Here is a 20,576-nt window from a genome sequence, read left to right as displayed (position 1 = left end):
AAAGTGGGAGAGAGGACTCTTTGTCTGTTGGATGTTGCAATTGCCCACCTTGGTGATCATTAAACGGCCTCGCAGCTTCAAAGCCTGGCTGTTTCCTGCCTGGGGGGAATCCCTTGTTGGGAGGTGTTAGCCGGCCCTGATTGTTTCCTGCCTGGAATTCCACTTGTTTTCCATTTTCTATCCTCCCTCCCACGGAATGAAAGCCATGTGTCACGAAAACCGGTTCCAACCGGCCGGGTCACGTGACCACACGTGGGTCACGTGACATGCAAGAGGTGTGGGTGGGGGTGGGGGATTGAACTCCGGAAGTGCGAACCCGAGAGAGTCGGAAGGGACCCCCAGGGGCCATCCAGTCCAACCCCCAACCTGAGCCCTCCTGACAGATGGCCATCCAGCCTCGGCTAGGGAGAAATGAGGATTCTCTGATTTGTCAGATTCTGCGGTCGTAAACTTCGCCAAAAGTTGGACAGGGTGATCGGACGGTGTTTGCATGTCCTCTAGTGGGTTGTGGAGGTAAGGCGGGTTGGAAGCAAGCCCCGAGTGCGATTTCCTGGCCGGAATCACTGGGTTGCTGTGAGTTTTCGGGGCTGTAAGGCCACATTTCAGAAGCATTCTCTCCTGACGTTTCTCTGCTGAGGATGCTTGCCATAGGTGTGGGCGAAATGTCAGGAGAGAACGCTTCCGGAACATGGCCAGACAGCCCAGAAACCTCACAGCAACCTAAATAATAATAATATTAACTATTATTATTATTATTATTATTCAGTGTGATTGATCTGAACTTGGCTCAAACTTTTAGGTAGGCATTAATCACTTACTATTATTATTATTATTATTTTATTATTATTACAGTATTGTGTTGTGATTGATGTGAACTTGCTTCAAACTTTTAGGTGGGCATTAATCACATTATTATTATTATTATTATTATTATTATTATTATTATTATTGTGTTGTGTGATTGATCTGAACTTGGCTCAAACTTTTAGGTAGGCATTAATCACTTACTATTATTATTATTATTATTATTATTACAGTACTGTGTTGTGATTGATGTGAACTTGGTTCAAACTTTTAGGTGGGCATTAATCACATTATTATTATTATTATTATTATTATTATTATTGTGTTGTGTGATTGATGTGAATTCAGCTTGGACTTTTAGGTGGGCATTAATCACATTATTATTATTATTATTATTATTATTATTATTATTATTGTGTTGTGTGATTGATGTGAATTCAGCTTGGACTTTTAGGTGGGCATTAATCACATTATTATTATTATTATTATTATTATTATTGTGTTGTGTGATTGATGTGAATTCAGCTTGGACTTTTAGGTGGGCATTAATCACATTATTATTATTATTATTATTATTATTGTGTTGTGTGATTGATGTGAACTTGACTAAAACTTTTAGGTGGGCATTAATAATAATAATGATGATGATGATGATGATGATGATGATGATTTTCTGTGATTGACATGAACTTGGCTCATACTTTTAGGTGGGCATTAAATAATAATAATTATTATAATTATTATTATTATTATTTTGTGTGATTGACGTGATCTTGGCTCAAACTTATTATTATTTTGTGTGATTGATGTGAACTTGGCTCAAACTTTTAGGTGGACATTAAATTATTATTATTATTATTATTATTTTGTGTGATTGATGTGAACTTGGCTCAAACTTTTAGGTGGACATTAAATTATTATTATTATTATTATTATTATTATTATTTTGTGTGATTGATGTGAACTTGGCTCAAACTTTTAGGTGGACATTAATCATTTATTATTATTATTATTATTGTGTTGTGCGATTGATGTGAATTTAGCTCGGACTTTTAGGTGGACATTAGTAACTAATAATAATAATAATAATTTAGTGTAATTGATGTTAACTTGGCTCAAACCTTTATGTAGACATTAATCACTTATTATTATTGTGTTGTGTGACTGATGTGAATTTAGCTCGGACTTTTAGGTGGACATTAGTAACTAATAATAATAATTTAGTGTAATTGATGTTAACTTGGCTCAAACTTTTAGGTAGACATTAATCACTTATTATTATTATTGTGTTGTGTGACTGATGTGAATTTAGCTCGGACTTTTAGGTGGACATTAGTAACTAATAATAATAATAATAATAATTTAGTGTGATTGATGTGAACTTGGCTCAAACTTTCAAGTGGTCATTAATCACTTATTATTATTATTATTAATATTATTATTGTGTTGTGTGACTGATGTGAATTTAGCTCGGACTTTTAGGTGGACATTAGTAACTAATAATAATAATTTAGTGTAATTGATGTTAACTTGGCTCAAACTTTTAGGTAGACATTAATCACTTATTATTATTATTGTGTTGTGTGATTGATGTGAATTTAGCTCGGACTTTTAGGTGGCCATTAGTAACTAATAATAATAATTTAGTGTGATTGACCTGATCTTGGCTCAAACTTTTAGGTGGTCATTAATCACTTGTTGTTGTTGTTGTTGTTATTGTAATAATAAAACTCACAGCGAACCCCATTGGAATAATACTTCTGGCATTGTTTACATCTTCTCGCTGTCTTCCTCACTCGCTTTCTTGTTGAATTTTGGGACAGCGATGGCAAGCGTGAGCGGCGGGTCCCTTCGCCGGACGTCATCGTTTTGTCGGACAACGAGCCCTCCAGCCCCCGGGTCAACGGCCTGGCCAAGAGCCCCCCGAAAGACACCAGCGCAGAGGCCCTCATGGTGAGCGGACCAGAATCATGCTTTCTACATACGGGGATGGGTTTTGGAAAGGGACGAGTCCTGTGGCCAGATTTGGTGTGGTTTGGCCCACTGGTTTTGTTGTTAACTCGGTCCTCATTATGCACATTACAGATATATTATATTATCTATATATACACACACGGCTCGCGCCATCTCACCAATCCTCAGACCTGAATACAGAAATCCTCGCACTTAAGAACTAATAATTAATAACTAATAATTTAATGATATAATGATATGTAATAATATTATACTATACTAACATTATAATACATTGTACAGTAGAGTCTCACTTATCCAACATAAACGGGCCGGCAGAATGTTGGATAAGCGAATATGTTGGATAATAAGGAGGCACTAAGGAAAAGCCTATTAAACATCAAATTAGGTTATGATTTTACAAATTAAGCACCAAAACATCATGTTAGACAACAAATTTGGCAGAAAAAGTAGTTCAATACGCGGTAATGCTATGTAGTAATTACTGTATTTACAAATTTAGCACCAAAATATCATGATGTATTGAAAACATTGACTACAAAAATGCGTTGGATAATCCAGAACGTTGGATAAGCGAGTGTTGGATAAGTGAGACTCTACTGTATATACATGTAATATTGATAATAATATTATGATGTAATACAATGTAATAATAATTATAATTCACTATTATAATTGTATATTTATATTACATGCAATATTACTAATAATATTGCAATATAGTTGTATAATATAATATATTGTATGTATATATACTTGTAAACCACCCTGAGTCCCCTTCGGGGTGAGAAGGGCGGTATATAAATGTTGCAAATAATAATAATAATAATAATAATAATAATAATAATAATAATAATTATTATTATTATTATTATTATTATTATTATTATATTATATTATATTATATTATATTATATACACACATGGCTCGCGCCATCTCACCAATCCTCAGACCTGAATACAGAAATCCTCGCACTTAAGAACTAATAATTAATAATTAATAACTAATAATTTAATGATATAATGATATGTAATAATATTATACTATACTAACATTATAATACATTGTATATACATGTAATATTGATAATAATATTATGATGTAATACAATGTAATAATAATTATAATTCATTATTATAATTGTATATTTATATTACATGCAATATTACTAATAATATTGCGATATAGTTGTATAATATAATATATTGTATGTATATATACTTGTCGGTATATAAATGTCGCTAATAATAATAATAATAATAATAATAATAATAATATTATATTATATTATATTCACACATGGCTCGCGCCATCTCACCAATCCTAAGACCTGAATACAGAAATCCTTGCACTTAAGAACTAATATAATAATAATAATATTACTATTTGTGTTTCTTTTTTTCTTTGTTTTTGATGTTCACTCCTTGGAAAGTGATGAGTTTTGTGCCCAGATTTGGTGTGGTTTGGCCCACTGGTTTTGTTGTTAACTCGGTCCTAATTATTCACATTACAGATATATTGTATTGTATTGTATTATATTATATTATATTATATTATATTATATTATATTATATTATATTATATACACACACACGGCTCTCGCCATCTCACCGATCCTCAGACCTGAATACAGAAATCCTTGCACTTAAGAACTAATATAATAATAATAATATAACTATTGGTGTTTCTTTTTTTATTTGTTTAATGGCCACTCCTTGGAAAGTGATGAGTTTTGTGGCCAAATTTGGTGTGATTTGGCCCAGTGGTTTTGTTGTTAACTCGGTCCTAATTATGCACATTACAGATATATTATATTATCTATATATACACACATGGCTCGCGCCATCTCACCAATCCTAAGACCTGAATACAGAAATCCTTGCACTTAAGAACTAATATAATAATAATAATAATAATAATAATAATAATAATAATAATAACTATCGGTGTTTCTTTTTTTCTTTGTTTTTGATGTTCACTCCTTGGAAATTGATGAGTTTTGTGGCCAGATTTGGTGTGATTTGGCCCAGTGGTTTTGTTGTTAACTCGGTCCTAATTATGCACATTACAGATATATTATCTATATATACACACATGGCTCGCGCCATCTCACCAATCCTAAGACCTGAATACAGAAATCCTTGCACTTAAGAACTAATATAATAATAATAATATTACTATTTGTGTTTCTTTTTTTCTTTATTTAATGGTCACTCCTTGGAAAGAGATGAGTTTTGTGGCCAGATTTGGTGTGATTTGGCCCGATGGTTTTGTTGTTAACTCAGTCCTCATTATGCACATTACAGATATATTATATTATCTATATATACACACATGGCTCGCGCCATCTCACCAATCCTCAGACCTGAATACAGAAATCCTTGCACTTAAGAACTAATATAATAATAATAATATAACTATTGGTGTTTCTTTTTTTATTTGTTTAATGGTCACTCCTTGGAAAGTGATGAGTTTTGTGGCCAGATTTGGTGTGGTTTGGCCCAGTGGTTTTGTTGTTAACTCGGTCCTAATTATGCACATTACAGATATATTATATTATCTATATATACACACATGGCTCGCGCTATCTCACCAATCCTCAGACCTGAATACAGAAATCCTTGCACTAAAGAACTAATAATAATAATAATAATAATAATAATAATAATAATAATAATAATAAGACTCTTGTTTTGCAGAAGAGCAGCCCGGAGGAGCGTGAGCGCCTGATCAAGCGTCTGAAGGAGGAGCTGCGCCTGGAGGAGGCCAAGCTGGTGCTCCTCAAGAAGCTGCGCCAGAGCCAGATCCAGAAGGAGACCTCCGCCCAAAAGGTGAACCCAGACTGGGTGGACATCTGTCGGGAGGGATCAGATGGTGTCACGGCTGAAAGAGGCTGCACTGGATGACCTTTGGGGTCCCTCTTAAGATTCTTATATATATATATATATATATATATATATATATATATATATATATATATATCATATACATGGCTGGATGGCCATCTGCCGGGAGGGATCGGATTGTGTCGCGGCAGAAAGGGGCTGCACTGGATGACCTTGGGGTCTCTCAGACTCTTTAAGATTCATATATATATCTCATATATATATATATATATATATATGTGTGTGTGTGTGTGTGTATATGTCGTATGTATGGCTGGATGGCCACCTGTCAGGAGGGATCGGATTGTGTCACAGCTGAAAGGGGCTGCATTGGATGACCTTTGGGGTCCCTCTTAAGATTCATTAATTGGATGACCTCTGGAGGTTTCTCAGACTCTTAAAATTCATATATATATATGTTTGTCATATTTATGGCTGGATGGCCATCTGTCAGGAGGGATCGGATGGTGTTGCGGCAGAAAGGGGCTGCATTGGATGACGTTTGGGGTCTCTGAGACTCTTTAAGATTCATATATGTGTGTGTATATATATATATATACACTAGATATATATATGTGTGTGTGTGTATATGTCGTATGTATGGCTGGATGGCCATCTGTCAGGAGGGATCGGATTGTGTCATGGCTGAAAGGGGCTCCACTGGATGACCTTTGGGGTCTCTGAGATTTAAGATTCATATATATATATATATATATATATATATATATATATATATATATATACACACACACACACACACACATATATATATATATATATATATATATAAAAATGTATGGCTGGATGGCCATCTGTCAGGAGGGATTGGATTATGTCATGGCTGAAAGGGGCTGCACTGGATGACCTTTGGGGTCTCTGAGACTCTTAAGATTCATATATATATATATATATATATATATATATATATATATATATATATATATAAATGTATGGCTGGATGGCCATCTGTCAGGAGGGATTGGATTATGTCATGGCTGAAAGGGGCTGCATTGGATGACCTTTGGGGTCCCACTTAAGATTCAAATATATATATACAGTAGAGTCTCACTTATCCAACATAAACAGGCCGGCAGAACGTTGGATAAGTGAATATGTTGGATAATAAGGAGGGATTAAGGAAAAGCCTATTAAACATCAAATTAGGTTATGATTTTACAAATTAAGCACCAAAACTTCATGTTATAGAACAAATTTGACAGAAAAAGTAGTTCAATACACAGTAATGCTATGTAGTAATTACTGTATTTATGAATTTAGCACCAAAATATTATGATATATTGAAAACATTGACTCCAAAAATGCGTTGGATAATCCAGAACGTTGGATAAGCGAGTGTTGGATAAGTGAGACTCTACTGTATATATATCATATGTGTGGCTGGGTGGCCATCTGTCGGGAGGGATCGGATGGTGTCGTGGCAGAAAGGGGCTGCATTGGATGACCTTTGGGGTCTCTGAGACTCTTAAGATTCATATATGTATATATATCCTAGATATGTGTGTGTGTGTGTGTGTGTGTGTGTGTGTGTGTAGTTGAATGGCCATCTGTCAGGAGGGATTGGATTGTGTTGTGGCTGAAAGGGGCTGCATTGGATGACCTCTGGGGTCTCTTAAGACTCTACAATATATATCCTGTATATATGTGTGTGTGTGTATGTGTGTATGTGTGTTATATGTATGGCCATCTGTCGGGAGGGATCGGATTGTGTCGCGACTGAAAGGGGCTGCATGGGATGACCTTTGGGGTCCCTCTTAAGATTCATATGTATATATGTATATGTATATATATATCTCCTAGATATATATATGTGTGTGTGTGTGTGTGTGTATGTGTGTTATATGTATGGCTGGATGGCCATCTGTCGGGAGGGATCGGATTGTGTCGCAACTGAAAGGGGCTGCATGGGATGACCTTTGGGGTCCCTCTTAAGATTCATATGTATATATGTATATGTATATATATCTCTCCTAGATATATATATATGTGTGTGTGTGTGTGTGTGTGTGTGTCGTATGTATGGCTGGATGGCCATCTGTCGGGAGGGATCGGATTGTGTCGCGACTGAAAGGGGCTGCATTGGATGACCTTTGGGGTCCCTCTTAAGATTCATATGTATATATGTATATGTATATATATATCTCCTAGATATATGTGTGTGTGTGTGTGTGTGTGTCGTATGTATGGCTGGATGGCCATCTGTCGGGAGGGATCGGATTGTGTCGCGACTGAAAGGGGCTGCATGGGATGACCTTTGGGGTCCCTCTTAAGATTCATATGTATATATGTATATGTATATATATCTCTCCTAGATATATGTGTGCGTGTGTGTGTGTATGTCGTAAGTAAGGCTGGATGGCCATCTGTCGGGAGGGATTAGATTGTGTCGCGACTGAAAGGGGCTGCATTGGATGACCTCTGGGGTCTCTTAAGACTCTACAATATATATCCTGTATATATATGTGTGTGTGTGTGTGTGTATGTGTGTTATATGTATGGTTGGATGGCCATCTGTCGGGAGGGATCGGATGGTGTCACGGCTTAAAGGGGAGTGGAAATATACATTGCAGTTAATTGACCTGGGAACCTTAAAGCCCCCAGTCCCAATTTACTTTGCTAAAGTCTCTTTTCCGTTCCCGTTTTTTTTCCCAAACAGCCCGTGGGCTCTTCCGGAAACGCCGCGGCCACCCCGCCGCCCCTGGTGCGAGGGACGCAGAGCCTCACCTCGGGCAAGTCGGCCCTCCTGCAGGTCTGTCAATCATTAATAATAATAATAATAATAATAATAATGTCTTGTCGAAGGCTCTCATGGCTGGGATCACTGGGTTGTTGTGCATTTTAATATTATTATTATTATTATTATTATTATTATTATTATTATTATTATTTTCATGGCCATACTAATAGAACTATCCCCTCCCGCCCACCCTAGAATTCCTCGCGTATTCCTGGGACAATAATCCCTCCGCCGTTGATCCGGGGCGGGCAGCAGGCCTCCTCCAAGCTGGGCTCCCAGCAGAACACGCAAATCGTCATGCCTCCTCTCGTCCGAGGCGCCCAGGTGAGTTGCTCCATGTACTATTATTATTATTATTATTATTATTATTATTATTATTATTTTCTGCCTATTATTATTCTTGGCAGGAAATATTATTATTATTATTTCCTACCAATTATTATGGAAATAATAAAAACAATATTATTATTATTATTATTATTATTATTATTATTATTATTATTATTTCCTGCCTATTATTATGGCAATCATAACAACAATATACTATTATTATTATTATTATTATTATTATTATTATTATTATTATTATTGTTGGCAGGAAATAATAAAAACAATATTATTATTATTGTTGTTATTATTTCCTGCCTATTATTATTATTGTTATTATTTGCTGCCAATTATGGAAATAAAAATAACAATATACTATTAGTATTATTATTTCCTGCCTATTATTATGGAAATCATAATAACAATATACTATTAGTATTATTATTATTATTATTGTTGGCAGGAAATAATAAAAACAATATTATTATTATTGTTGTTATTATTTCCTGCCTATTATTATTATTGTTATTATTTGCTGCCAATTATGGAAATAAAAATAACAATATACTATTAGTATTATTATTTCCTGCCTATTGTTGGCAGGAAATAATAAAAACAATATTATTATTATTATTATTTCCTGCCTATTATTATGGAAATCATAACAACACTATACTATTAGTATTATTATTATTATTGTTGGCAGGAAATAATAAAAACAATATTATTGTTGTTATTATTTCCTGCCTATTATTATTATTGTTATTACTTGCTGCCAATTATGGAAATAAAAATAACAATATACTATTAGTATTATTATTTCCTGCCTATTGTTGGCAGGAAATAATAAAAACAATATTATTGTTGTTGTTATTATTTCCTGCCTATTATTATTATTGTTATTATTTGCTGCCAATTATGGAAATAAAAATAACAATATACTATTAGTATTATTATTTCCTGCCTATTGTTGGCAGGAAATAATAAAAACAATATTATTGTTGTTATTATTTCCTGCCTATTATTATTATTATTGTTATTATTTGCTGCCAATTATGGAAATAAAAACAACAATATATTATTATTATTTCCTGCCTATTATTATTATTATTATTGTTATTTGCTGCCAATTATGAAAATAAAAATCACAATATATTTATTATTATTATTATTATTTCCTGCCTATTACTATTATTATTATTGGCAGGAAATAGTAATAATAATAATAATAATAATAATAATAATAATAATAATAATAATAATGTATATATACACATACACACACACACACACACACATACATTCATCCAACCCTTAAAGCTACGGACAATGCGGTTGCTGTTGCCCGTTTTTGGTCTAAAACTATTTAGTTGCTTGTGATTTCCTTTTTTTTCATCATTTTAAAATGTATTTGTTATGCAATGCTTTTGACACAAAATAAATAACACACATACACATAGCAGGGTGTGTATATATATGCAAACACACACATATATACACACACATACACATAACGGTATATATATATATATATACACACACACATGTAGCAGGGTATATATATACACACAAATATATATAGTGGGGTATGTATATATATATATACTAGCTGTGCCCGGCCACGCGTTGTTGTGGCAAAGTGGTGGTGGTATTGGTTAAAAATTGTGTAATTTTTATTTGACGTTATTTGTATTTTTTTTATTAATTTTATTGTAAGTTTTTTTATTATATTTTATTATTTTCTTGTATTATTTTTAGTTATTTTCTGCTCTAGTATTTTATTGTATTAATCTTTTAGTGTTTTTAATTATTTTTTAGTGTTTTTTATTATTTTTTATTGGGTTGCTAGGAGACCAAGTTGGAGGAGCTTAGCCTTCTAACTGGCAGCAATTGGATAAAAGCAATTATTCCTCTCCCTCTAATTAGGACTTTATTTTTCTTTTCTTTTTGTTGTATCAACCTAGAGGCGTGGATGATGGGTTGTGTTGTCAAATTTCGAGGTTGTGTGGTGTTTACTTTTGTTGTTTTGTCCGCTGCCGTGATGCCATCACTCTTTTATATATATAGATAGATAGATATAAACATAAATACATAGGGCTGTAGTTTTTTGTTGTTGTTTTGTGGGTTGCCGTGATGCCATCACTCTTTTATATATATAGATAGATAGATATAAACATAAATACATAGGGCTGTAGTTTTTTGTTGTTGTTTTGTGGGTTGCCGTGATGCCATCACTCTTTTATATATATAGATAGATAGATATAAACATAAATACATAGGGCTGTAGTTTTTTGTTGTTGTTTTGTGGGTTGCCGTGATGCCATCACTCTTTTATATATATAGATACACACACACACACTCATACACACACACAAGTGGATAAGTGAGACTCTACTGTAATAATAATATAATCCAGCATATCTACCTTGTTTGCTGTGTCATACAATGTCGTGTCAATAATAATAATATAATGATGATGATATTGGTGTCTGAAGGTGGCGACAGTCATGCTGTTGCTCTTGTCTCTCCCCCTTTCTCCATCTCATCCCGTGGTCTTGTCTCTCTCTTTCTTTGTCCCGTCTCAGCCGCTGTCTGTGTCTGCGCAGCAGCTGCACCCTCTGCGCCAGGGCTCGGGCTCGGGCCCTCCTCCGCTGCTGCTGGCCCCGCGGGCCTCGGTGCCCAGCGTCCAGATCCAGGGCCAGCGCATCATCCAGCAGGGACTCATCCGCGTCACCAACGTCCCCAACGCCAGCCTCCTGGTCAACATCCCGCAGGTCAGGACCCATAACCCCCGGCAAGATTGGGACCGAACCCGAGGGCCATTTGGATGCCTAACGGAGTGCTCCCGTCTTCCTTTCCCCCCGCGCAGGGCTCGTCGAACTCGCTGAAGGGGTCCTCCTCGGGGTCGGGGTCCCAGGGGAGCACGGCGGGGGGCCTGGCCTCGAGCGTGGCCTCCATCGTGAACTCGAGCGAGTCCCCGGCCAGCCGTCAGGCGGCGGCCAAGCTGGCCCTGCGGAAGCAGCTGGAGAAGACGCTGCTGGAGATCCCGCCCCCCAAGCCCCCGGCCCCCCAGATGAGCTTCCTGCCCAGCGCCGCCAACAACGAGTTCATCTACCTGGTCGGCCTGGAGGAGGTGGTCCAGAACCTGCTCGAAGCCCAAGGTAGAACCAGAGAGAGAGAGAGAGAGATCTGTAAGGGTAGAATAACAGTTGGATGGATGGGTCTGTATGGGTAGAATTAGATGGATGGATGGATTCATGGACAGATGGATTCATGGACTCATGGATGGACAGATGGATGGACAGATGGATTCATGGACTCATGGATGGATAGATGGATGGACAGATGGATTTGTTCATGGATGGATGGATGGACAGATGGATTCATGGATGGATTCATGGATGGATTCATGGACTCATGGATGGATGCATGCATAGATAGATTGATGGATGGTTAGATGGATTGATGGATGGACAGATGGATTCATGGATGGATGGATAAATGGATGGATTCATGGACTCATAGATGGATGCATGCATAGATAGATTGATGGATGGTTAGATGGATTGATGGATGGACAGATGGATTCATGGATGGATGGATAAATGGATGGATTCATGGACTCATGGATGGATGCATGCATAGATAGATTGATGGATGGTTAGATGGATTGATGGATGGACAGATGGATTCATGGATGGATGGATAAATGGATGGATTCATGGACTCATGGATGGATGCATGCATAGATAGATTGATGGATGGTTAGATGGATTGATGGATGGACAGATGGATTCATGGATGGATGGATAAATGGATGGATTCATGGACTCATGGATGGATGCATGCATAGATAGGTTGATGGATGGTTAGATGGATTGATGGATGGACAGATGGATTCATGGATGGATGGATAAATGGATGGATTCATGGACTCATGGATGGATGCATGCATAGATAGATTGATGGATGGTTAGATGGATTGATGGATGGACAGATGGATTCATGGATGGATGGATAAATGGATGGATTCATGGACTCATAGATGGATGCATGCATAGATAGATTGATGGATGGTTAGATGGATTGATGGATGGACAGATGGATTCATGGATGGATGGATAAATGGATGGATTCATGGACTCATGGATGGATGCATGCATAGATAGATTGATGGATGGTTAGATGGATTGATGGATGGACAGATGGATTCATGGATGGATGGATAAATGGATGGATTCATGGACTCATAGATGGATGCATGCATAGATAGATTGATGGATGGTTAGATGGATTGATGGATGGACAGATGGATTCATGGATGGATGGATAAATGGATGGATTCATGGACTCATGGATGGATGCATGCATAGATAGATTGATGGATGGTTAGATGGATTGATGGATGGACAGATGGATTCATGGATGGATGGATAAATGGATGGATTCATGGACTCATAGATGGATGCATGCATAGATAGATTGATGGATGGTTAGATGGATTGATGGATGGACAGATGGATTCATGGATGGATGGATAAATGGATGGATTCATGGACTCATAGATGGATGCATGCATAGATAGATTGATGGATGGTTAGATGGATTGATGGATGGACAGATGGATTCATGGATGGATGGATAAATGGATGGATTCATGGACTCATAGATGGATGCATGCATAGATAGATTGATGGATGGTTAGATGGATTGATGGATGGACAGATGGATTCATGGATGGATGGATAAATGGATGGATTCATGGACTCATGGATGGATGCATGCATAGATAGATTGATGGATGGTTAGATGGATTGATGGATGGACAGATGGATTCATGGATGGATGGATAAATGGATGGATTCATGGACTCATAGATGGATGCATGCATAGATAGATTGATGGATGGTTAGATGGATTGATGGATGGACAGATGGATTCATGGATGGATGGATAAATGGATGGATTCATGGACTCATGGATGGATGCATGCATAGATAGATTGATGGATGGTTAGATGGATTGATGGATGGACAGATGGATTCATGGATGGATGGATAAATGGATGGATTCATGGACTCATAGATGGATGCATGCATAGATAGATTGATGGATGGTTAGATGGATTGATGGATGGACAGATGGATTCATGGATGGATGGATAAATGGATGGATTCATGGACTCATAGATGGATGCATGCATAGATAGATTGATGGATGGTTAGATGGATTGATGGATGGACAGATGGATTCATGGATGGATGGATAAATGGATGGATTCATGGACTCATAGATGGATGCATGCATAGATAGATTGATGGATGGTTAGATGGATTGATGGATGGACAGATGGATTCATGGATGGATGGATAAATGGATGGATTCATGGACTCATAGATGGATGCATGCATAGATAGATTGATGGATGGTTAGATGGATTGATGGATGGACAGATGGATTCATGGATGGATGGATAAATGGATGGATTCATGGACTCATAGATGGATGCATGCATAGATAGATTGATGGATGGTTAGATGGATTGATGGATGGACAGATGGATTCATGGATGGATGGATAAATGGATGGATTCATGGACTCATAGATGGATGCATGCATAGATAGATTGATGGATGGTTAGATGGATTGATGGATGGACAGATGGATTCATGGATGGATGGATAAATGGATGGATTCATGGACTCATGGATGGATGCATGCATAGATAGATTGATGGATGGTTAGATGGATTGATGGATGGACAGATGGATTCATGGATGGATGGATAAATGGATGGATTCATGGACTCATGGATGGATGCATGCATAGATAGATTGATGGATGGTTAGATGGATTGATGGATGGACAGATGGATTCATGGATGGATGGATAAATGGATGGATTCATGGACTCATGGATGGATGCATGCATAGATAGATTGATGGATGGTTAGATGGATTGATGGATGGACAGATGGATTCATGGATGGATGGATAAATGGATGGATTCATGGACTCATAGATGGATGCATGCATAGATAGATTGATGGATGGTTAGATGGATTGATGGATGGACAGATGGATTCATGGATGGATGGATAAATGGATGGATTCATGGACTCATGGATGGATGCATGCATAGATAGATTGATGGATGGTTAGATGGATTGATGGATGGACAGATGGATTCATGGATGGATGGATAAATGGATGGATTCATGGACTCATAGATGGATGCATGCATAGATAGATTGATGGATGGTTAGATGGATTGATGGATGGACAGATGGATTCATGGATGGATGGATAAATGGATGGATTCATGGACTCATAGATGGATGCATGCATAGATAGATTGATGGATGGTTAGATGGATTGATGGATGGACAGATGGATTCATGGATGGATGGATAAATGGATGGATTCATGGACTCATAGATGGATTCATTCATGGATGGATGGATTGATTGGTTGATGGATTCATGGATGGATGGATGGATGGATGGATGGATAGATGGATAGATAGATGGATTCATGGATGGATGGATTGATGGATGGATAGATGGATTCATGGATGGATGGATAGATAGATGGATTGATGGATGGATTCATGGATGGATGGATCTGTAATGGAGGGGCAGGCAAACTCTTTGTGGATACATCTTTCCAAGAGAACCACGTGAAGCCCCGCCGAGTGTGACCCCATCCCGTCTCTGTCTCCCGCCAGGCAAGGTCCCGGTGGCTCCGTCCTGGCAGGACCCGTTCCGGTGTGTGCAGTGCAAGACGGACTTCACGTGCCGGTGGCGGGAGGAGAAGGGCGGGGCCATCATGTGCGAGACCTGCATGTCCTCCAACCAGAAGAAGGCCCTCAAGGCCGAGCACACCGCCCGCCTCAAGGCCGCCTTCGTCAAGGCCCTGCAGCAGGAGCAGGAGGTCGAGCAGCGCATCCTACAGCAGGCCACTGCCACCGCCGGCTCCGCCCCCCCCGGCAAGGCCGACCCCCTCGCCCCCCAGCACCACCCCCTCAAGCAGGTACACTCACCCTCATCCCCGGCATCATTGTCCTTTGTAGAGTCCTGGGATGTTGTCTTGAGTGTGCCTCATTCTCCTGTCCCCCCTCGCAGGCCTCCAGCCAGCTGTCCCGAAGCGCCGGCGCTCCCCGCGGGGTCTTGCACGCGTTCAGCCCCTCGCCCAAGTTGCAGAACGCCTCTGCCGCCTCTGCCGCCTCTGCCGCCTCCGCTGCTGCTGCCGCCTCCTCCGGCGTGGCCGTGCTGGGCGGCAGGCAAGGTAAGCGCGCTCAGCGGCCCGGCGGGAAAGGAGGCCCCTGCGCCTGGAAGAAGACCCTCGGAAACCCAGGTAGAACTACCCCTCCTCCCCCTCCCTCCCCCCCAGACACCACCTCCACCTGGGCCGCTTCTCTCGCTTTCCGCCCCTCTCGCCCACTTCCTTTCGGGTTCACTCAAAGCGTCTGACACTCTGTGCTGAGCGGTGGTGGCAAGATCGTCAGCGTAGAGGAAACTTTAAGGTGTAGCCTCTCGCTTGGCATTGCTCTGAGGCTTAGGGAGTATATTATTATTATTATTATTATTATTATTATTATTATTATTATTATTATTATTATTCTGGTGTAGCCTCTCGCTTGGCATTGCTCTGAGGCTTAAGGAGTATATTATTATTATTATTATTATTATTATTATTATTATTATTATTATTATTCGGGTGTAGCCTCTCGCTTGGCATTGCTCTGAGGCTTAAGGAGTATATTATTATTATTATTATTATTATTATTATTATTTCGGTGTAGACTCTCACTTGGCATTGCTCTAGGGCTTGGTGTATATGTTGTTGTTGTTGTTGTTGTTGTTGTTATTCTGGTGTAGCCTCTCCCTTGGGTTATATAGCTGTGTGGAAGGGCCTTGAGTCTACACTGCCATATAATCCAGTGCAAATTAGATAATCTGTGGAAGAGGCCTAAGTGAGGCCGAACTCTGCCTGTCCCCTGGGCTGAGTAGGTTGCTAGGAGACTTAGCCTTGTAACTGGCAGCAATTGGATAAAAACAATCATTGCTCTCTCTCTAATTAGGACTTTATTTTTCTTTTCTTTTTGTTGTATCAACCTAGAGGCGTGGATGATGGGTTGTGTTGTCAAATTTCGAGGTTGGGGGGCCTGTGGTTTTGTTGTTTTGTGGGTCGCCGTGATGCCATCACTCATTTCTATATATAGAGATAGATAAATGGGTTATATAGTTGTGTGGAAGAGGCCTAAGTGAGGCCTAACTCTGCCTGTCCCCTGGGCTGAGTAGGTTGCTAGGAGACTTAGCCTTGTAACTGGCAGCAATTGGATAAAAACAATCATTGCTCTCTCTCTAATTAGGACTTTATTTTTCTTTTCTTTTTGTTGTATCAACCTAGAGGCGTGGATGATGGGTTGTGTTGTCAAATTTCGAGGTTGGGGGGCCTGTGGTTTTGTTGTTTTGTGGGTCGCCGTGATGCCATCACTCATTTCTATATATAGAGATAGATAAATGGGTTATATAGTTGTGTGGAAGAGGCCTAAGTGAGGCCTAACTCTGCCTGTCCCCTGGGCTGAGTAGGTTGCTAGGAGACTTAGCCTTGTAACTGGCAGCAATTGGATAAAAACAATCATTGCTCTCTCTAATTAGGACTTTATTTTTCTTTTCTTTTTGCTGTATCAACCTAGGGGCGTGGATGATGGGTTGTGTTGTCAAATTTCGAGGTTGGGGGGCCTGTGGTTTTGTTGTTTTGTGGGTCGCCGTGATGCCATCACTCATTTCTATATATAGAGATAGATAAATGGGTTATATAGTTGTGTGGAAGAGGCCTAAGTGAGGCCTAACTCTGCCTGTCCCCTGGGCTGAGTAGGTTGCTAGGAGACTTAGCCTTGTAACTGGCAGCAATTGGATAAAAACAATGATTCCTCTCCCTCTAATTAGGACTTTATTTTTCTTTTCTTTTTGTTGTATCAACCTAGGGGCGTGGATGATGGGTTGTGTTGTCAAATTTCGAGGTTGGGGGGCCTGTAGTTTTGTTGTTTTGTGGGTCGCCGTGATGCCATCACTCTTTTATATATAGAGATAGATAAATGGGTTATACAGTTGTGTGGAAGGGCTTTGAGTCTACACTGCCATATAATCCAGTTCAAATTAGATAATCTGTGGAAGAGGCCTAAGTGAGGCCGAACTCTGCCTGTCCCCTGGGCTGAGTAGGTTGCTAGGAGACTTAGCCTTGTAACTGGCAGCAATTGGATAAAAACAATCATTGCTCTCTCTCTCTAATTAGGACTTTATTTTTCTTTTCTTTTTGTTGTATCAACCTAGGGGCGTGGATGATGGGTTGTGTTGTCAAATTTCGAGGTTGGGGGGCCTGTGGTTTTGTTGTTTTGTGGGTCGCCGTGATGCCATCACTCATTTCTATATATAGAGATAGATAAATGGGTTATATAGTTGTGTGGAAGAGGCCTAAGTGAGGCCGAACTCTGCCTGTCCCCTGGGCTGAGTAGGTTGCTAGGAGACTTAGCCTTGTAACTGGCAGCAATTGGATAAAAGCAATTATTCCTCTCTCTCTAATTAGGACTTTATTTTTCTTTTCTTTTTGTTGTATCAACCTAGGGGCGTGGATGATGGGTTGTGTTGTCAAATTTCGAGGTTGGGGGGCCTGTGGTTTTGTTGTTTTGTGGGTCGCCGTGATGCCATCACTCATTTATATATAGAGATAGATAAATGGGTTATATAGTTGTGTGGTTTTGTTGTTTTGTGCGTTGCCGTGATGCCATTACTCTTTTATATATATAGATATATTTTTTTTCTGTCTCTGTTTCCGGTCGAACCAGGCGGGTCGCTGAATTTCGTGAGCCCGGGCCTGGCGGTGCACAAGACAACGGCGGGCTCCTCGGCCGTGGACCGCCAGCGCGAGTACCTCCTGGACATGATCCCCCCGCGGTCCATCCCGCAATCGGCCACCTGGAAATAAGGCCCAATCCGGCCTCTCCGTTTTCCCCGCATCGTTTTTTTCTTCGTTCCTACTTTTCATCGGGATTTATTTTTTTCACTCCTCGCTCCGCCGAGACCTCGTCGCGCTTGGATCTACAAGTCGGGACCGGGACGAAATTATTTTGTGGATATATATATACATATACATATTTTTTTCCTCCCCGTTTAATTATAATTATTACTCTTTTTTTTTTCTGGGTGTCGTTTAGTTTGAAACCTTAACGGTCAACGAAAGGACTCTTCCGAATTTTCCCTTTTTTCCTGCCTTAAAGAGACTTACTTTTTAGGTTATTTTTCCCCCCTTTATTTACTTGTTTCCATCGAAGGACTAAATTTTTTTGGCTTTTGTTTTCTTTTTCTTGCCGTTCTGCTATTTCTTTTTTTTTTTTAAATTTCCGGAGGAGTAACTTATATTATTACGGACTCTCGACAGGACGCGGATTTTGTTTCTTTGCGACGACGAGGATTTCGATACTTATTTCCCTTTCTTTTATTTTCCAAATAAATAAACAAACTGGATCGTCTTCATTATTATTATTATTATTTTTGCAAAAGGGCCTTTTTCGCCCTTCCGGACTCTGGATTTCGTCCGAATCTCGGAGAGAGGATTTGTTATTATTATTATTATTATTTTTTCTCGGGCTCCCAAACGAGAAAAGCGAGGGTTTGGATTTAAAGGAGGAGCTCCGGAAAAAAAATACGAATTCGAACTTTGGGACATCTGCGCGGAAGGGACCAGAGGAGCCGAGGAAATTTGTGTTTTTTTTTCCAAAAAAAAAAAAAATCAATAAAACAACAACACGAGACAAAAAAAAAACCAAAACAAAACAAAACGAATCCTCTTGTTACCAGGTTGGCGTTTGGGGCGGAATTGTTATTTTCTGTTGCTGGTTTAGTTTTCTTTCTGACTCTTTCCTTCCTCCGTTTCTCTCGTACACCTTTAATAATAATAATAATAATAATAATAATAATAATAATAATAATAATAATTGTGATTTTGTGAAACGAAATCCAGCATATCTATCTTGTTTGCTGTGTCATACAACGTCGTTGTGTCAATAATAATAATAATAATAATAATATAATAATAATATAATAATAATATAATAATAATAGTACTATAATAATAATATATTATAATATAATGATAATAAAATAATAATAGTAATATTATAATATATAATAATAGCAATATAATAATATATAATAGTAATATAATTATAATATATAATAATATAACAGTAATATAATATTACGACTGGACTTATCGTCAGGGGAATACCTTTACCTTTTTATAATAGTAATATAATATATATATAATAGTAATATAATAATAATAATAATATAACAGTAATATAATATTACGACTGGACTTATCATGGGAATACCTTTACCTTTTTATAATATTAATATAATAATATATATAATAGTAATATAATAATAATAATATAACAGTAATATAATATTACGACTGGACTTATCATGGGAATACCTTTACCTTTTTATAATATTAATATAATAATATATATAATAGTAATATAATAATAATAATATAACAGTAATATAATATTACGACTGGACTTATCATGGGAATACCTTTACCTTTTTATAATATTAATATAATAATATATATAATAGTAATATAATAATAATAATATAACAGTAATATAATATTACAACAGGACTTATCGTCGGGAAAACCTTTACCTTTACCTTTTTATAATATTAATATAATAATATATATAATAGTAATATAATAATAATAATATAACAGTAATATAATATTACGACTGGACTTATCATGGAAATACCTTTACCTTT

At 38.0% G+C, this 20,576-nt stretch overlaps 1 protein-coding gene across 5 annotated transcripts in view; it reads left to right on the top strand.

The window, feature by feature from the left end:
• Positions 1-18,871, top strand: part of gatad2a (GATA zinc finger domain containing 2A) — a 59,387-nt gene extending 40,516 nt beyond the window's left edge. For 4 of the 5 annotated variants that reach the window (XM_062960364.1, XM_062960362.1, XM_062960365.1 and 1 more), the window contains 9 exons: positions 2,628-2,757; positions 5,479-5,610; positions 8,339-8,431; positions 8,615-8,743; positions 11,332-11,520; positions 11,616-11,907; positions 15,473-15,777; positions 15,870-16,101; positions 18,596-18,871. In XM_062960364.1, the coding sequence (XP_062816434.1) occupies positions 2,628-2,757; positions 5,479-5,610; positions 8,339-8,431; positions 8,615-8,743; positions 11,332-11,520; positions 11,616-11,907; positions 15,473-15,777; positions 15,870-16,101; positions 18,596-18,735 (1,642 nt within the window). In that variant the 3' untranslated portion in view covers positions 18,736-18,871. The remainder of the gene's footprint in view (positions 1-2,627; positions 2,758-5,478; positions 5,611-8,338; positions 8,432-8,614; positions 8,744-11,331; positions 11,521-11,615; positions 11,908-15,472; positions 15,778-15,869; positions 16,102-18,595) is intronic. The other variant, XM_062960366.1, reaches the window with a different exon arrangement.
• Positions 18,872-20,576: the final 1,705 nt, after the last annotated feature.

Source organism: Anolis carolinensis, unplaced genomic scaffold, assembly GCF_035594765.1.
Source record: "Anolis carolinensis isolate JA03-04 unplaced genomic scaffold, rAnoCar3.1.pri scaffold_7, whole genome shotgun sequence".
NCBI lineage: Eukaryota > Metazoa > Chordata > Lepidosauria > Squamata > Dactyloidae > Anolis > Anolis carolinensis.
Note: the sequence above shows the minus strand (reverse complement) of the source record. Positions and strands in the feature narration are given on the sequence as shown.